Raw genomic sequence first — 19729 nt, 5'->3', positions numbered from 1 at the left:
TGAGTCTGTGTGTGTGTTTGTGTGTGTTTGTGTGTTTATGTGTGTGAGTCTCTCTGTGTGTGTGTGCGCGTGTGTGTGTGTGTGTGAGTCTGTGTGTGTGTTTGTGTGTGTGTGTGTGTGTGTGTGTGTGTGAGTCTGTGTGTGTGTGTGAGTCTGTGTGTGTGTATGTGTGTGCGTGTGTGTGTGTGTGTGTAAATGATGGTCTTACTGAGAATAAGCTTGTTTCCAGTGAAGAATCTTTGTTTACATTTCTTTGGTAATAAATATCTGGATAAGTTTCCGTCACGTAGAGGAAACATGTTCTTCTTCTCTTCTTCTGCTTCATCTTGTCTTTACAGAAATGATTTGTTTCTCTTCTTCTACTCTCATAAACAGGAAAAACCTTTCTACTCAATGAGTCAATGTCGGCCATGACGGACACAAATCAAGAGATGTAGTACAGTAAAAAGTACAATATGTACCTCTGAGATGTAGTAGAGTAAAAAGTACAATATGTACCTCTGAGATGGACTGAGGGAGACGTAGAAAGTAATGTACAAGTACCTTAAATTCATACTTAAGTACACACTTTCAGGATAATCCCTTTGAGATTTTTGTATATATTTAGTAAAGAGGTCAACATGGTAGTTTACATAAAAACAACACGTAAAACCACAAATCACAGAAATATTCTAGTTTAAAACAACTTCTTCTTCTACTGAGTCAACAGCGCCCCCTGTGGTCTGTTTTCACTCATTACATCACAGGAGGAGGTGTGTGTGTGTGTGTGTGTGTGCTTCCTGACTTCCAGGTGTTTCCTAACCCCACGCACTCACTCACACACACACACACACTTGTTTTCCCCCTTTGCAGGGCCCGAACTTTTTTCACCCAAATGTGGGGTCCACCCTTTCCAGTGGCCCGACACCTCTGTAAAAAATCAGACACACACACTCACACTCACACACACACACACTCGTGATGTTTGACGTTGACTAAACAGACAGAATCTGAGGTGATGACAACATGTTTACCTGACAGAGAGAAGGTTATTATATCATAATAAATATATTAAACTGTAGTTTTATTATATAGATCATTGATATAGACATGGTACATTAATATAACTGCATATTAGTTTGTATTACATTCAAAACAAGCCGGATTGTGTGTGTTGCTCTCCTCTCTTAATGAACTCGTGTTTGTACACACCGGGGTCACGTGATCTCTGAGACACTGAAGACAACTTTAAAACAGCTCAGTCCTCAGGCAGGTTCTGCAGCGTCTTTTTTCCACGATTTCTAAATGAATTTCAGGACTTTTCTTCTGCATGGACGTAACAGTGATGACATCACCGGAAAGTGTGACTCTCGCTGAATGTAGAAATGTGTGTTTCGCGTGTGTGTGTTAAGGTTTGACTGAGTTAGAGACGTCCAAAGAACGTGTAGTTCAGGACGTAACGAGCTCCGTAGACGTGAGGGTGTGTTTGACGTCACAGCTGTCTGTCTGTGTGTTCAGGCTGCTGGTCTAACATCCTGTGTGCGCGTGTCTCCGGTTCCAATGCAAAGTCAAAGGGGAGGAGACAAAGATCGTCTGTGTTTGAGAAGATGATCCACTCCATCAGAATAGGAAAACACGTTTCTGAGGCTCAATAACTACTTATTTATGATACACATCGAGCTACTCATTGTTAATAGTACTTATAGTAGTTCTACAATATAACTGAGTACATTTACTCAAGGTTGAGGTATTTGTTATTCTCAAGACACGTTATACTCTTATTTCACTACGTTTATCTGACAGATTAACATATTTACACACAAATCATATGAATATTATGATTATTTATAAATTAAACTCCCCAACAGTTTATACACGTACAGCTAAAACCGTTAGTATTAGTACTTGTAAAAGAGTATTTGTAAAGTGTGGTATAAGTACGTTTACTAAATATGTTTACAGTGTCATAGTAGTACTTTTACTGTTAGAGTATTTATACATTACATTACAGTCATTTAGCAGACAATCAGTGTATTCAACATAGTAACATAGCTTACAATAGTATTCAAGAGAACTAGTCACATAAACCAGATACAGTGTGATAGTAGTACTTTTACTGTAACAGAGTACTTGTACAGTGTGGTATTATTACGTTTACTGTAACAGAGTACTTGTACAGTGTGGTATTAGTACTTTGTTGTGTAGTAAAGTTAGTCAATAACAGTCAGAGTGAGACTTCTGTCTCTGAGTCCTTCAGAGGAGGATTAGGGGGCGGGGCGGAGCTGGCTCGAGCCCCAGAGCTCACTGCTGATTGGCTCTCTCTCCACTCGGCTCCGAGCACTGCTCCGTCGCGAGGACGCGCTTGCGTTCACACGCGCACACCCGCCGCGCGGCCAGGCCACCGGCCAGCCTCTCTGCCCCCCCTCTCTCTCTCCTCTTTTCCTTTCTTAAAACTACATTTTTCCGTTAAAACTTTACGTTCACACCCGGTGAACCGTTAACCGGGGACCCCCCCCGCCCCCCCCCCAACTAGAAGCGTCCACTGGACCGGACGAACCACCGGATTACCGAGTTTCTGCCGTGATTCGCCGCCCAGCAGCGGGCCTCAACTTCTCCGCCTCACCGAGGTTCTGCTCGTTAACGGTCGAGTTTACTGGTCGGTGACGTCATCCCCCGGGGGTAAAGTTGACCCCCCCCCCCCCCAGCCCAGCCGGTACACCGGAGGAGACGTTATTAGTGAGTGTTTGAACTTTCCGTTAACGGGTCGATGTGTTAAAAACTTTCTGACTCCTCCCACCGTCTCGTGTGTGTCGGTACCGACAGACCAGGACCAGGTGACCACGTGACCAGGACCAGCACCGTCTCGTGCGTTCGTCGGTTGTTTTGATTGGTGACCGGAGACATGAGGACCGTGTGAACCGATCAGCGCGTGGCCTCCACGAGACTCCCCGTTTTCCTCCGTTAGAAGTGAGTCATCCTGGTAATAACGTGTTTATATATACAATGACGTCATTTAATATTAGATAAAGTAACATAAGTTACTATAGATTAATAGAACATAAAGTAATATACAATAATATAATTTGTAAAATGTAAAGTAATTCAATTTAGTATAAAATAATATAATTTATTATAATATAATATAATATACATAAATACAATTGACTATAAAAACTAATATGAGGTCATAAAATAATATAATATAAAGTAAAATAATGCACTTTAATATAAATTAATGTAATATAATGAAACATAACGTTTCATCATTGTTTGATGACTCCTTACTAATTATAACTAGCGGGTGTGTTTAGGACCCAGCAGCAGTAGACCGACACCAGGGACAGTTTGAATCAAAGCTTTATTAACCTCTGGACACACAACAGGTAGAATCACAGGGAGCAGACAGCAGGGTCAGGAACGGGTCAGGAACGGGTCAGGAACGGGTCAGTAACGGGTCAGGAACGGGTCAGGAACGGGTCAGGAACGGGTCAGGAACGGGTCAGTCCAACGGCAACGCTGGAAGCTCTGCCATGTGTGTGAGACTGAGGTCTAAGTAGTGGAGGAAGAGTGAGAGAGTGAGCAGGTGAGAGAGTGAGCAGGTGAGAGAGTGAGCAGGTGAGAGAGTGGGCAGGTGAGAGAGTGAGCAGGTGAGGTGAGAGAGTGAGCAGGTGAGAGAGTGAGCAGGTGAGAGAGTGAGAGAGTGAGCAGGTGAGAGAGTGAGAGAGTGAGCAGGTGAGAGAGTGAGCAGGTGAGAGAGTGAGCAGGTGAGAGAGTGAGCAGGTGAGAGAGTGGGCAGGTGAGAGAGTGAGCAGGTGAGAGTGAGCTGATGAGGTGAGAGGTAAACAGGATAGAGTGGCAGAGCTGTGACAGACAACATGAATCCTTTAGTTGACCTTTTTAATGAGTCAGTTCACTTTATTACAATAATGAACTGTTTCCTCATAATAAAACCAGAATATGAATTAAAAATGATACAAATAAAATATAAGAGTCACTTTAGAACTCCTGAAAATACACTAAATATCATAAACAATGTTTAAAATGTTTAAAATCCAACAGCTGCAGTTTATGATGATTCATCACTTTTAATTAAAGTTTCATAAAGTTTATTCTACTGTTAGAGACGTCCAACATCATCATCATCATCATCATCTTCATCATCATCATCATTATTATCATTATTATTATTATTATTATTATTATTATTATTATTATTATTTATTTTGGACATCAGATTGTCCCGCCCCAAACAGGAAGTGACTCTTCACTGGAGCTCCAGGGACAAACAGACCCGTAGTATTTATATATTTATATATAAATATATTTATATTAGTGCTGGGCAATGATTAAACATTTTAATGTTGATTAATCTCATTGTTGTGTTAAAGTTCTAATGAATCTAAAGTAGTGTGTTGAGCTCTTTTATGTTAAAGTGCTGCTCTATGAACTAAAGGTCAACAACATTTGGTGTAAACACGTTAAACTCATCAGCTTCTTGTTAACAGCAGGATTCTCTTCACACAGCAGCAGTTATAACACAGTTATAATGATTCTGATCATAGATATTCAGCCGCTGTTCACAACTTTATCTTCATGTGTGTCAGAGATGAATTTAAATATACATCTTGAAACCTGAAACCTATCTACGTCATGTTTTAATGTTTGTTAAACTCTCAGTAGTGATAACTCAATGATATGATTATTATACATATTACAAACTAAACACTTTAAAAACTCTAAAAAATAATTTAAATGAATCATTTATTTTATTATTTTGTTGGTATTTTGGTCAGACACTATGCAACGCTGATTAGCGTAATATGTGTGTTATAAATGTAATATGTGTGGTGTATATCGCGATAATAACGCGTTAACTTGCCCAGCACTAATATATATATATATATATATATATATATAAGTACTTAATGTGTTTTTAACTGAAGAATCAGCAACTTTTAGAGGCAACGTTGCCGTCAATCAGAGACTCACCTCTGCTAAAGTTAGCATGTGAAGCTAAAGCAGCTCAGCAGGCATCCCAGCTATTTCTGTGAGCGTGTGTGTGTGTGTGTGTGTGTGTGTGTGTGAGTGTGTATTTTTAGCTGCACGTTGTTTGGATTCTGCTCTGAGAGATTCAGGCCGCTGGACAGAGTCATGAATCGACCAATCAGGGCTCTGCGTCTTTCCTTACCTGTGTGATGTCATCGGGGGGGAGGAGTCAGCGTCAGGCGTGCGGTGACGAAACAAAACAAAGTGTTTTTTCTCGCTATATCTGCAGAGAGAGTCCGTTAGCGCTCAGGCTAGTAGCTTCTCAATGGAAACAGTGAGTTAGCTCAGTTAGCACAGGCTAGCTTAGATTTGAACATTCTTTTACTGTTTACAGGTTTTATACTGACACCTGACACTCACACCTGAAAGGAGTTTATGTACACGTCTGTCTCTCTGTCTCTCTCCGTCTCTCGGTCTCTCTGTCTCTCTGTCTCTCTGTCTCTCTGCCTCTCTCCGTCTCTCGGTCTCTCCGTCTCTCTGTCTCTCTCTCTCTCTGTCTCTGTCTCTCTGTCTCTCTGTCTCTCTCTCTGTGTCTCTCTCTCTCTCTCTGTGTCTCTCTCTCTCTCTCTCTGTCTCTCTCTCTCTCTCTCTCTCTCTCTCTTTCTCTGTGATTAATATATTTCCCACTGCACATGAAGGCAGCACACATGTGTTCAACTCGAACAGTGTCAGAGTGTAAAAATGTTCTTTACAAACGGGGCGTCAGGTCGAGCTGATGGCTATCTTTAGGTGTGTGAGTGTGTGTGTGTGTGTGTGTCTCTGTGTGTGTGTGTGTGTGTGTATGTGTGTGTGTGAGTGTGTGTGTGTGTGTGTGTGTGTGTGGTATGAAGACCATTCATTATCACATTCCTGCAGAGAGGCCTCCACATGGGAGCTGCCTGTCTGTCTCCACATGACTGTGATCACATCAGAGTGAACCAATCAGACGATCAATAACAGACGTCCATTGAGAACGTTGTGGTCTAAGGGTTCCTCCAGTGGTCCAGTGGTCCAGTGGTGGTGTCCGGTCCAGCAGGGACCTTTCTTAAAGGAGACCACGTTACTGTCAGTGTTACCAGCTTGTGTCTGTAGTTACTCACCACTGACCAGAGAACCACTGACTCCATTTAACACGTGGACACAGTTAGTGTGACTCCTCCCACTGGTTTGTTTACTGACGCTTTGAAGCAGTTTCACCGCCGCCATCTTGGATTTTGCAACCAGAAGTTCAACCACATGATACAATGAACGCCGTGTCTCTCTGTCTGTCTGTCTGTCTGTCTCTCTCTCTTTGTCTTAACTTCCTGTGTAAACAGCTGGTTATTTTTGTGTGTGTGTGTGTGTGTGTGTGTGTGAGTGTGTGTGTGTGTGTGTGTGTGTGTGTGTGTGTGTGTGTGTGTGTGTGTGTGTGTGTGTGGATGCCTGTGCTGTGATGTCACAGTGGTATCAGGCTGCTGGTTCACCTCCACTAGAACAGTTGAATCCACCATCTGGTCTGTTTGCTCACTTGCTCTGTGATGCTAACATCAGCTACATGCTAACGTTAGCATCACAGGGGTAAATATAGTTTAACTGATGATCAAGAGATCAATAATGAGAAGATTACTTTTCACCATGTTAGCTTAGCGTGTTAGCATGCTAACACTAGCTAACTATCAGCTGATTGGACGCTTTATGTATTTTGGTCGTTGGACACACAGATCATCACAATCCATCCCATAATAGAGTCAATAACGTGATCCCAGCCCTCTGTCTCTGTGACACTGATCAATAACACACACAGTAACAAAAGACTCTGTGTGTGTGTGTGTGTGTGTGTATGTGTGTGTGTGTGTGTGTGTGTGTGTGTGTGTGTGTGTGTGTGTGTGTATGTGTGTGTGTGTGTGTGTGTGTGTGTGTGTGTGTGTGTGTGTGTGTGTACATTGACTGACAATAGAAACTAGAGACAGAGGTGGAAATGAGGCTGCTCTGGTTTTCATGGCGACGAGGAAACATAACAGAGGAAAGGAATGTAAAGAGAGAGAATGAGTGGAAACATGGGAGGAGGAGAGGAAGGAAGGAGGAGGGTTGGGGAACAGGAAAGGAAAAAGGAGAAGAGAGTTGTAAAAACAACAAAAGAATAAAAAGAGAGAAGGAAAGAAGGAGAGGAAGAAGATTAGAAATGAGACCAAAGACAAAAGGGAGGATGAGTAAAACAGAGAGAAAGTAGAGCACAGTGGGTTCAGAGGAAAGGAAACAAGGAAAGTAAGAGGGAGGAAAGGAGAGAAGGAAAAAGAAAACCCACGAGTGGGAAAAAAAGAGGAGAGAAAAAGAGCGGGAACTCATAAACTGAAAGGGAGGAGCATCAGAAAGAGGAGAAGAAGAGAGGAGGAGGAAAGGGATAGATTTCACTGGATCCTACATTTCCCATAATGCACCTGGGTAGTCTTTCATTAGAACCTTCCTGCCTGGTAAACAGCAGCGCCTCCAGATCGTGTTTTTCTTCTTTCTTCAATGTTTCATCTATTCCTGGCTCTCTGATTGGCTGTCCTCAGGTGGAGTAGGCGGGGCTTAGTGATGACGGGCGCCTCGGTGAAGGTGGCGGTGAGAGTCCGTCCGTTCAACTCCAGAGAGACGGGACGCAACGCTAAGTGTGTGATCCAGATGAAGGGGAACACCACCTGTAAGATACACACACACACACACACACACACACACACACACACACACACACACACACACACACACACACACAGGATACGACGGGTCGTGAGTCATAGAAAGTGAATCCCGTCCTCTCTCTCCAGGTATCTCAAACCCCAAACAGCTCAAAGATGGAGCCAAGAACTTCACCTTCGACTATTCCTACTGGTCACACACCACGGTGATCACACACACACACACACACTCACAGACACACACAGACCTCGGTCAGATACGCTAGGTGATAACCAGAGGTGTGTGTGTTTGTCTCTGCAGCCGGAGGACCCCAGCTTTGCATGTCAGAGGCAGGTGTACAAGGACATAGGAGAGGAGATGCTGCTTCACGCCTTTGAAGGTAAACCAGTGATCAATGACCAGGTCTCATGTGTGTTCACTCAACACGCAGACGAACAACAACCTGCAAGAACTCTGATAAAGGGACCCATGTGATGCTAATGCTAACTATCCCTGTGATGGTGCTACAGAGGCTAATGCTACACATGCTAATATTGATGCTAATAGACAAAGAGGTCAAGTTAATGATGATATTACAGTTTATGGTGATGCTACAAATTCTAAGGAAGTTATATATGCTAATGGTAATGATGCTACTGATGCTAATGGTGATGCTAATGATGCTAGTAATGAAGATGCTGCAGGTGTTACTGTTGACGCTCATGATACTAGTGATGATGCTAGTAACACGTAAAGATCAGCTGAACGTTGAACATTATGTCCTTGCTGACCTCCTAACAGGTGATGTTCAGGATGTTTTCTCGTCACTAACATTGTTGTGATCGTCTTCCAGGATACAACGTGTGCATCTTTGCGTACGGTCAGACGGGGGGAGGGAAGAGCTACACCATGATGGGCAAGCAGGAGCCCGGACAGGAAGGCATCATACCGCAGGTACACGATACTAAATGTTACTTCATGGAGGAGACTTTCCTCCTCCTGCTTCATGTCACACAGTCACCTGTTCATGTTCATGTGATCAATGAGTCTCTGTGTGTTCAGCTGTGTGAGGACTTGTTCCAGAGGACAGGAGAGAACTCTGATCCAGACCTGACCTACTCTGTGGAGGTAAGGCCTCGTCTCCTCCACTATATAAGTGTAAATACATGTCCATGAGACTGAGCTCTGTCTCCTCCCTCCTCCAGGTGTCCTACATGGAGATCTACTGTGAGCGGGTCCGGGATCTTCTGAACCCAAAGTCTCAGGGGACCCTGAGGGTCCGGGAGCATCCCATCCTGGGCCCCTACGTGGAGGACCTGTCCAAACTGGCCGTGACCGGGTTCACCGACATCCGGGACCTGATGGACGCCGGCAACAAGGCTCGGTGGGTCCTCTTCCTCTTTCTTTGGGCTTGTTGAAAGGCATTCTGGGAACTATAGTTCTGTGGTTCATGATCATGAATCTATTGATTATTGATTACAGGACGGTCGCGGCCACAAACATGAATGAGACGTCGTCCAGGTCTCACGCCGTCTTCACCATCGTCTTCACCCAGAAACGACGAGACCAGATGACCAGCCTGGACACGGAGAAGGTGTGTGTGTCGGCCATGTGGGGGACTGTTACCTTACTGTACTTGTGGGGACTGTGTACATACTGTACTTGTGGGGACTCTGTGTATGTACTGTACTTGTGGGGACTCTGTGTACATCCTGTACTTGTGGGGACTCTGTGTATGTACTGTACTTGTGGGGACTCTACATACTGTACTTGTGGGGACTCTACATACTGTACTTGTGGGGACTCTTTGTACATACTGTACTTGTGGGGACTCTCTATGTACTGTACTTGTGGGGACTCTTTGTACATACTGTACTTGTGGGGACTCTCTACATACTGTACTTGTGGGGACTCTCTACATACTGTACTTGTGGGGACTCTGTGTACATACTGTACTTGTGGGGACTCTACATACTGTACTTGTGGGGACTCTGTGTACGTACTATACTTGTGGGGACTCTCTACATACTGTACTTGTGGGGACTCTGTGTACATACTGTACGTGTGGGGACCCAGTAAAACTTTATTTACACTGCGATGGTTAACGTTAAACTGTGCCTTCAGGTCAGTAAGATCAGTCTGGTGGACCTGGCTGGAAGCGAGAGGGCCGACTCCTCGGGGGCAAAGGGCACAAGGCTCAAGGTCAGAGGTCACGAGTTTACCTAAATATTCTCGTTATTCGCTGCACTTCTTTCTTTAAATACTGTGTATGTTTACAGGAAGGAGCGAACATCAATAAATCTCTGACCACGCTGGGAAAAGTGATTTCTGCTTTGGCCGAAATGGTAGATAAACACACAAACACACTTATTATATATTTATACTCACGTGAAGTTCTATGAGAAGAGTTTCTACACACTACGAAGTGAAGAATGAGTCTCCTCCTTTGTGTCCTCTGCAGCAGAGCAACAAGAAGAGGAAAAGTGATTTCATTCCCTACAGAGACTCTGTTCTCACCTGGCTGCTGAAGGAAAACCTGGGTGAGTACTCGTACTACTAGTAGAAGTAGTAGTACTCGTAGATACAGTAAGAATATCACAACTACTTAGACTATGATCTTCAGTACAAACAGTGTGAACACAGTATAAATACCACAGACTGTATATAAATACCTCAGTACCTGGTTTGTGTTTTTGTTTCAGGAGGAAACTCTCGGACGGCCATGATCGCTGCTCTGAGTCCTGCTGACATCAACTATGAAGAAACACTGAGCACTCTGAGGTCAGACGTTTTTAAATACATTAGTGATATAAAGCTGTAATAACTCCGCTTTTTATCCAATCTGAGTCTCTGATGTGGTTCCAGATATGCTGACCGTGCAAAACAGATCCGCTGCAACGCCATAATCAACGAGGACCCGAACGCCAAACTGATCCGAGAGCTGAAGGGAGAAGTGGAACGACTGAGGAACCTGCTGTTCTCCCAGGGCCTCCAGGAGCTGCTGGACAACGCTGGTATAAATACACACTTTATATGTACTAGTACACACTGAGGCTGGTATACCAGGACAGCAGAGATTCCAGCTTGTTAAACTTAACTCTCTCTCTCTTAAAGTCAACAACAACAACAACGGTCCCGCTGGTGTTTCAGGTGCGTCCCCCTCCCCGCTGCAGCTGGCTCTCACAGCCAATGGGCTCTCACCTCAGAATGGCTCCGCCCCTCCAGGTGGGTTCTGTAGAGGATTGTCCAAACTGTGATAACAATAAATCAAGTGTTTATTTATTCGTACACATCTTACCCGCCCTGGTTCCTCTGACTGTCTTTTTTTTTTGTCCTCTACAGATGCCGAGCCGGCGTCCGTCGGTGACGTACCTGCAGATGCCGACCACCTGATGGAGGAGGGAGAGGAGGGAGAGGAGGGAGAGGAGGGAGAGGAGGGAGAGGAGGCGGAGCCCATCAGTAAAGAGGAAGCCGCTGAGAGACTGCTGGTAAGGACCAGAGATTAGATTCACCTGAAGCCCGTTGAGAGAGCGGGCCGTCACACTGACTCTGTGTTTGTTGGTGTCGCAGGAGACGGAGAAGATCATCGCAGAGCTGAACGAGACGTGGGAGGAGAAACTACGAAAGACAGAATCTATTCGCCTGGAGAGGTAACGGCCAGGTCTAACGGGACATTTCAGTGACCATGGCCGACAGGCAGCGGCTGCCGAGGCTCATGGGTATTGTAGTATTTTGAGTCATCGGGCATTAAAGAAATCGTCACAGTTAGAACAGAAGAAAGTAACTGACCAATCAGAACTAAGTATGTAAATGACTTATTCAACACTGAAAATAATTTAATCATCTCTCTCTCTCTCTCTCCCTCCATCTCTCCCTCCCTGTCTCTCTCTCTCCCTGTCTCTCTCCCTCTCTCTCCCTCTCTCTCTCTCTCTCTCCCTGTCTCTCTCTCTCTCCCTGTCTCTCTCTCTCTCTCCCTGTCTCTCTCTCTCCCTCTCTCTCTCTCTCTCTCCCTGTCTCTCTCTCTCTCCCTGTCTCTCTCTCTCCCTGTCTCTCTCTCTCCCTGTCTCTCTCTCTCCCTCCCTGTCTCTCTCCCTCTCTCTCCCTGTCTCTCTCTCTCTCCCTGTCTCTCTCTCTCTCTCCCTGTCTCTCTCTCCCTGTCTCTCTCTCTCCCTGTCTCTCTCTCTCCCTGTCTCTCTCTCTCCCTGTCTCTCTCTCTCTCCCTGTCTCTCTCTCTCCCTCTCTCTCTCCCTCCCTGTCTCTCTCTCAGAGAGTCCCTGCTGGCAGAGATGGGTGTGTCCATTAAAGAAGACGGGGGGACGCTGGGCGTCTTCTCTCCTAAAGGAGTGAGTTAACCGTAACAGGATGTTTAGATATTATTGGTTGTTGTTAATTGACGGATGTTAAATAAAGTTTTTTTAAACGTGTCCTCAGACTCCTCACCTGGTCAACCTGAACGAGGACCCTCTGATGTCCGAGTGTCTCCTGTACTACATCAAGGAGGGCTTCACCAGGTGATCCATAGGTTTGATGATCAGAGCGGATGAGTAACAGTGTTGGTTATCGATCAACACGTCTTCATGTCTTCGTGTCTTCATGTCTCAGGGTTGGACAGCAGGACGTGGACATCAAGCTGTCGGGTCACTTCATCAAAGAGATTCACTGTGTGTTTGTGAGTGAGACCAACGAGCAGGGAGAAGGTGAGACGGGGTCTGTCTGTCTGTCTGTCCGTCTGTCTGTCTGTCTCTCTCTCTGTTACGTCCACCCAGGAACATGAATCATTTAGGTTGATATCAGGTTTCTCCACATGAGAGGTGTGAGAACAGGAAGCCTCTGAAGTGTTTGTTCAGGTTCATGAGTGACTCGGTGTCTCACTAGCGGTGCTAACTGGTATAAACTGGTCCGGTACTGAAGCAGACGAGCTAAACATTTCCACATGAAAGAAACAACAATCTGTCTTTTTCTATCTTTCTGAGCGTCCACGCTGTAAATAAACCAGATGGACTCCTTCCCTTCTTCCCTTTCACAATAAAAGCCCCAGAGTTGTGTGGTTAACCTCAGAGCTTTGTGAAGTGTGTGTTCGCTGAGTGACTCTTTCTTCTTCTTCTTCTTCTTCTCTCTGTAAAAGCTGCCAGGACATGTTGTCAGGTATCGTTCTCTCAGTGTTACCATGCTGGTGTCCCCCCCCCGTCCTCCACTGTGTCTCTCAGCTGTCCTCTTGTGTCTCCTCAGTGGTGGTGACTCTGGAGCCGTTGGTGGGAGCGGAGACGTACGTCAACGGGAAGCAGATCGAGGACGCCGTCGTCCTCAAACAAGGTGACGAGTGAAATGCACCCTGGGAGTCGTAGTCGTCTACCGGGGCTTCTTTGTAGCTTTGACTTTTTATCAAGGAAGCAGAAGTTTTATCTTTATTTATTATATAGGTCACCGCATCGTGATGGGGAAGAACCACGTGTTCCGGTTCAACCACCCGGAGCAGGCTCGGCTGGAGAGGGAGCGCAGCGCCACGGCCGACCAGCAGGGGGAGCCGGAGGACTGGAACTACGCCCAGGAGGAGCTGCTGGAGAAACAGGGCATCGACATCAAGCTGGAGATGGAGAAGAGGTAACAACTTTAAAATATATATCTACATATATATACGTATATATATCACAATAAACGCTTTAGCTACGAGCCAGAAGGCTAACGTTGTGCTAGCATCAAGCTAACGTTGTGCTAGCAACTTTCAAAGTCAATAACAAACGGTAAATATTATTTGACAGTTTGTTTAACAACAAGACTAGCTAGCTATTCAGCCATGACATTGTCCACAAATCAATGTTAATATTTGTATAAAGTCTTAATTAGCATGACGCTAGCACAAAGCTAACGTCATGCTAGCAAGATTCAAAGTCAATAACGTTGCGTACGGTTGACAAACATTAAACATGAAGAATCAAGTATTCACTCAGCATGTAAATCAAAGAGTATAATAAATCCCTTCAGACATCAGCACACGTGTGTGTGTGTGTGTGTGTGTGTGTGTGTGTGTGTGTGTGTGTGTGTGTGTGTGTGTGTGTGTGTGTGTGTGTGTGTGTGTGTGTGTGTGTGTGTGTGTGTGTGTGTGTGTGTGTGTGTGTCACAGACTGCAGGACATGGAGGTTCAGTACCGTAGAGAGAAGGAGGAGGCTGATCTGCTGCTGGAGCAACACAGACTGGTTAGTCTCTGTTTGAATGATATCCATCAGATCATCTTTAGGCCCTTAAGGAATCAAGAATCAAGAGTGTGTGTGTGTGTGTGGGTGTGTGTGTGTGTGTGTGTGTGTGTGTGTGTGTGTGTGTGTGTGTGTGTGAGATCAGTATGCAGACAGTGACAGTGGAGACGACTCAGACAAACGGTCCTGTGAGGAGAGCTGGAGGCTGATCTCCTCCCTGAGGGAGAAGCTACCTGCTAACAAGGTCCGCACACCTTATACCTTCTACCCGTCTCTCTGTCACACCTTATACCTGTCTCTCTCACCTGTCTCTCTCTCACCTGTCTCACCTGTCTCTCTCACCTGTCCCTCTCACCTGTCTCACCTGTCTCACCTGTCTCACCTGTCTCACCTGTCTCTCCAGGTCCAGTCCATAGTGAAGCGGTGTGGTCTCCCCAGCAGTGGGAAGAGGAGGGAGCCTCTCCGGGTCTACCAGATCCCTCAGAGGAGGAGGATCAGCAAAGACCCAAAACGGGTCACCATGGAGGACCTCCGCATGCAGGCGGTCAAGGAGATCTGCTACGAGGTCTGTCACACACACACACACACACACACACACACACAATGTCTCACCACGAGTCAGATAGACTTACTGAGCCACCCGTGAGGTATTGAGTTTTAACAAGTCATAAAGTCAAAGAAGCTGATCATTAACGACAAAAAAACACAACATTTGGCGAATCAGCCAGGAGAAAAACCACAACAGTCCTCTCTGTCCCCCCCCAGGTGGCTCTGGGAGACTTCCGTCACTCCCGTCAGGAGATAGAAGCTCTGTCCATCGTGAAGATGAAGGAGCTGAGCCGCATGTACGTAAAGAAGGACCCCAACGAGAGAGAGAGCTGGAGGTTGGTGTCCCAGGACGTGTGTGACACGGTGGGCATCGGGGAGGAGAGGAGCCCCCCCACGGAGGAGGGGGGGGGAGGCGGAGAGACGGGGGAGGGAGGAGGAGGAGGGAAGGCGTACGACCTGAAGGCTCACATCGATAAATTGACCGACATTCTGGAGGTGAGTTCACTGATCGATCCATCCTGATCGATCAGAGTGGACAGAGACTGTACCCATAGATAACATGTGTCACCTGTCTCCTCTCCTCTCTGGTCTCCTCTCCTCTCTTCCCTTGTTTCCTCTCCTCTCTCCTCACTTGTCTTCCAGGAAGTGAAGCTGCAGAACAACATGAAGGATGAGGAGATCAAAGCTCTGAGAGACCGGATGATCAAAATGGAGAGCATCATACCTGTCCAGGTACGTCCACACACCACGTCCTGGTCCCTGGTCCTGGTCCCGGGTCCTGGTCCCGGGTCTCTCCCCCGGTAACCAGTCCTCTTTTTGTCTCCAGGGCGATGACGACGACGATGATGAGGAGGCGAACGAAGAAGAAGAAGAAGAAGAGGGCGGCTCTCCTCAGAGGAGCGAGGCCGGCGACGCCCCCCCACAACGCCGCCAGCCGGAGGTCCAGGTGAAGCAGCTGATGGTCGAGGACCCGGCCTTCAGGAGAGGGCGCCTCCGCTGGCTGAAGCAGGAACAGCAGCGGCTCCTGAACCTTCAGCAGCAGAACATCACCAAGAAATTACGAGGACAGAACCAGAACCAGGGTCAGAGACCACGACACGTAACACCCGAGACACGTAACACCCGAGACACGTAACACCCGAGACAAGTAACACCGAGACACGTAACACCCGAGACAAGTAACACCCGAGACAAGTAACACCGAGACACGTAACACCCGAGACAAGTAACACCCGAGACAAGTAACACCCGAGACACGTAACACCCGAGACACGTAACACCCGAGACACGTAACACCCGAGACAAGTAACACCCGAGACAAGTAACACCCGAGACACGTAACACCCGAGACACGTAACACCCGAGACAAGTAACACCCGAGACACGTAACACCCGAGACAAGTAACACCCGAGACACGTAACACCCGAGACACGTAACACCCGAGACAAGTAACACCCGAGACACGTAACACCCGAGACACGTAACACCCGAGACACGTAACACCCGAGACACGTAACACCCGAGACAAGTAACACCCGAGACACGTAACACCCGAGACAAGTAACACCCGAGACACGTAACACCCGAGACACGTAACACCCGAGACAAGTAACACCCGAGACACGTAACACCCGAGACACGTAACACCCGAGACAAGTAACACCTGAGACAAGTAACACCTGAGACACGTAACACCCGAGACAAGTAACACCTGAGACACCTGAGACACGTTTTATAGGTTGTTTCAGGAGACACCTGACAGATGTCCTGTCTCCCCCTTCCTCCCCCCTACAGGTCAGAACTCCCCCGTTGTCCCCGTTCACCTCCCCGGGACCGGCCGCTTTATCCCCCCCCAGGAGTGCAAGCTCAAGTTCCCCTTCAAGAGTAACCCCGCCCACCGGTTGTCATGGGGACCGGCCAGCGCCGCCCTGCAGGCTCTGGGTCTGGGGGAGGGAGGCGGAGACTGGGGGGAGGAGGAGGGGGGAGGAGGAGGAGGAGGAGGAGGAGGAGGAGGGGGTAAAAGCTCCCCATCGCCCCCTCCCCCTCAGGGTCCCCCCCTCTTGCCCCTCCCCTTCCCGACTCCGCCCCCTCGCATGCGCACCCCGAGCCCTCATCGCGCCTGGCAGCAACGCAACCAGGGCAACCAGGTCAACCAGGGCAACCAGGGCAACCAGGGCAACCAGGGCAACCAGGGCGGCTTCTACTGCCAGGGCGGCAACAACAACCAAAACCAGCAACGTCGCTACCGGCGCAACTCTCTGGACAGCTCCGCCCACGGCAACGGTAGCTATGACCAGCATCATCAGGGAGGCGGCGGTGGTCACCAGGGGCGACCGAGACAGAGGAGGGGGGCGTCGCCTGGTCCCGGTGGTGAGAGAGGAGGAGGAGGAGGAGGGGGGGGAGGAGGGGGGAGGGGCAGAGATGGAGGCTTCCATTACAATCCTCACCAGCAGCACCCGTTCCAGCACCACCCCTACTACAGCCCCCACAATGCACCATTCCAGCCGGGACCTTACCCCAACTACCACAGCCTGCCGCGCTCCGGGGCCCCGCCCCCTTTCGCCGACATGCTGCTGCTGGGGGCGGGGCCACCACCGCCGCCGCCGGGTGGGTGGGGCTTCACCACCCCCCCCAGGATGAGACGGCAGTTCAGTGCACCGGACCTCAAACACAACAAGGAGACGCCCATCTGACCTCTGACCCCAGGGAGCGCTCTGATTGGCTGCAGGACTTGATGCTGTAGAGGACAGGCTGTGTGTGTGTGTGTGTGTCCGTCAGCACTTTCTCAATACTGAGTCACACACCAACTAACATCACATCCTGTATCTTCAGTCCTGCTGTGTGTGTGTGTGTGTGTGTGTGTGTGTGTGTAGCCTGCTCCTAGCCGTAGCACATTAGCACAGGTTATCTGTTTTTATTGATCGCTGTGGTCGTGATCGGTCGTTTATCAAAAGGTGCCTTAAAGCTGAAGTGGCTAGCTACTGTTAGCAGAAGTCTCCTGTTGTTGTTGTTGTTGTGGTTGTTGTTGTTGTTTACTTAAAGATGAAGTAGGTCGGTTTGTACGTTAGCTCCCGTTAGCCCAGGAGGCTAACTAGCCCCGGTTTTAGCCAGAGAGAGTCTGCGTTAGCTTCGAGCAACAAGCGGTTAGCTTTGATCAAGTCTAACGTGCTGCACAAGGGGGGGGGGGGAGTTAGCTTAGCTTAGCTTAGCCAAGGCAGCGTTCACGTTGTACGGGAATCACGAGTCTGTTTGTTGGGAACTTTTTCCCTGAAGCTCGTGTTTCTCGTGTGACATTGAATGCTACGTGGCTGAACGCTACAAACCAAAGACAGACAGGCTGCTGTACCGACAGACAGACAGACAGACAGACAGACAGACAGAGAGACAGACAGACAGTGAGACAGACAGACAGAGAGACAGACAGACAGAGAGACAGACAGTGAGACAGACAGACAGACAGACAGACAGTGAGACAGACAGACAGACAGACAGACAGACAGTGAGACAGACAGACAGACAGACAGACAGGTGTGAGGAGAGACTCGCATGTTGAATCTCCTCAAAGCGTTGTGTGTATATTTGAAGTGTTTCCAGACTTATTTTGTCTTGACGTTTATTTTTTATGAAGATGAATCTTTAACGTGTTGCCTTCAATGTCTCTGGCAACGGTGGGAAAAATGTAGAAAGTGATGCCTCATGGGAGATGTAGGAATACAGACGTGGGAGAGATTGAGACGAATCGTGATGGATTGTGGCGCATGTGAGCAAGGAACTCTGGGAAATGTAGTGAGAGACGGATGGAGAAGAGAAGGAGAGATTTGTGTTTTGAAGTAGAAACACTACGACATGTTGTGTGTGATTTAAAGGATCTGACAATAAGAAGATTTATTATAAAGGACGGAGATAAACTGCTGCTGCCTTCAGGGGACGTCGGGAAGTTGGAAATGTGTCTTTTTTCCCTCATTTTATGCTGCATTTAATGTCACTTTAAAGGCTTGAAAGACCAGATCTTAAAATGATATAAAATAGAGAAAAAGCAGCAAATATTAAATGACTGAACAGATTACTTGATTATCAAATGAGTTGCTGAGTCAGTGTTGTGTTCACTGACCCTGGGAAGTTGTAAAAACAACCATCCCCGCCACGTATTCCTCACTCTCCCCACTTCCCCTGAACGCAGCCTCGCTGGTTTGACTCCGCCCTGAGAGACGACACGTTCACTGTCAGCTGGGAGTTAACCCCGCCCACACAGAGCAATGCATTGTGGGAGAACGACAAAGTGACTTTAAGGCCTTTTCTAACAAAAGGTCAGAACCAACCAATGGGAGCGCTCGATGAGTGACGATGACGATGATGATGATGATGACACTATAACTGATTGTGATTGGCCAGAGAAGCATGACATCAGCAGATTTTTACTTCTGCCTTGTTTTGCTCTGCTGTCTCTGGAATCGACCAATCACGGGACAATCTTACCTGCTGCCACCGCCGGGGTTGATGGGAAATGAAGTTTCCCCTTTTTTTGTTTTGTTTTTTAAATTTTTCTGATATTTTTTATCTCGGGCTTCTGATTGGCTGTTGTTCTTTCTTTGTGTATTCATTGGCTTCCTGTATTTTAACCCCGCCTCCAACCTTCGCTTTGTGATATCATCACGTCGTCATCGCGATTATTGATATAATTATGATAACGTTTAATATCGGGTTCTTTTAGACGCTGCTCAAGGAGCTGTGTGTGTGTGTGTGTGTGTGCGTGTGTGTGTGTGTGTGTGTGTGTGTGTGTGTGTGTGTGTGACTGTGTGTGTGACTGTGTGTGTGTGACTGTGTGTGTGTGTGTGTGTGTGTGTGTGTGTGTGTGTGTGTGTGTGTGTGTGTGACTGTGTGTGTGTGTGTGTGTGTATGTCAGTGTGTGACTGTGTGTGTGTGTGTGTGTGTTCATGTTTATGTGTGTGTATGTTACGTGTGTGTGTGTGTGTGTGTGTGTGTGTGTGTGTGTGTGTGTGTGTGTGTGTGTGTTTCCGGGTTAATTATGAATCATAATCTGAAGTTTGTTTCCTTCTATAAATCATTTTACTCGTTTTTCTTCTGGTCGTTTGTTACGTTTTGTTTTTTGGAGGAGGGGGGGGGGGGGCGTTCAGAACACCTGAACATTCTACAACTCACAGGCCCCGCCCCCATTCCCCCAATCACAACCTCACTATGACATGGACACGATGACATCACGGTGTAGCCCCTCCCCCCAGTGTTTGTTGTTGTTTTTGTTGTTTCTGAACCTCAGGATCCTCCTGCAGACAACACGGTGACAATAAACCATCAAAACACGACTCTGTGCCTCTCTTCAAGCCTCCGT

The 19729-nt window shown here is 47.3% G+C and overlaps 1 protein-coding gene across 1 annotated transcript; it reads left to right on the top strand.

The window, feature by feature from the left end:
- Positions 1 to 2462: 2462 nt before the first annotated feature.
- Positions 2463 to 19703, top strand: LOC306714938 (kinesin-like protein KIF1C). The gene is made up of 29 exons (XM_079185131.1): positions 2463 to 2715; positions 2803 to 2946; positions 7539 to 7666; positions 7791 to 7867; positions 7963 to 8041; positions 8495 to 8595; positions 8704 to 8769; positions 8847 to 9025; positions 9124 to 9235; positions 9766 to 9843; positions 9921 to 9986; positions 10103 to 10181; positions 10344 to 10422; positions 10507 to 10655; positions 10756 to 10866; positions 10984 to 11129; positions 11212 to 11291; positions 11909 to 11984; positions 12073 to 12152; positions 12244 to 12338; positions 12871 to 12954; positions 13062 to 13242; positions 13763 to 13835; positions 13978 to 14076; positions 14236 to 14397; positions 14598 to 14876; positions 15024 to 15113; positions 15208 to 15463; positions 16177 to 19703. The coding sequence occupies exons 3-29, from the start codon at positions 7561 to 7563 to the stop codon at positions 17073 to 17075; spliced, it is 3882 nt and encodes a 1293-aa protein (XP_079041257.1). The 5' UTR covers positions 2463 to 2715; positions 2803 to 2946; positions 7539 to 7560; the 3' UTR covers positions 17076 to 19703.
- The last annotated feature ends 26 nt before the right edge of the window (positions 19704 to 19729 follow it).

The sequence above is a fragment of the Pholis gunnellus genome (genome assembly GCF_910591455.1).
Source record: "Pholis gunnellus genome assembly, chromosome: 23".
NCBI classification, from domain to species: domain Eukaryota; kingdom Metazoa; phylum Chordata; class Actinopteri; order Perciformes; family Pholidae; genus Pholis; species Pholis gunnellus.
This window is presented reverse-complemented; position numbering and strand designations above follow the sequence as displayed.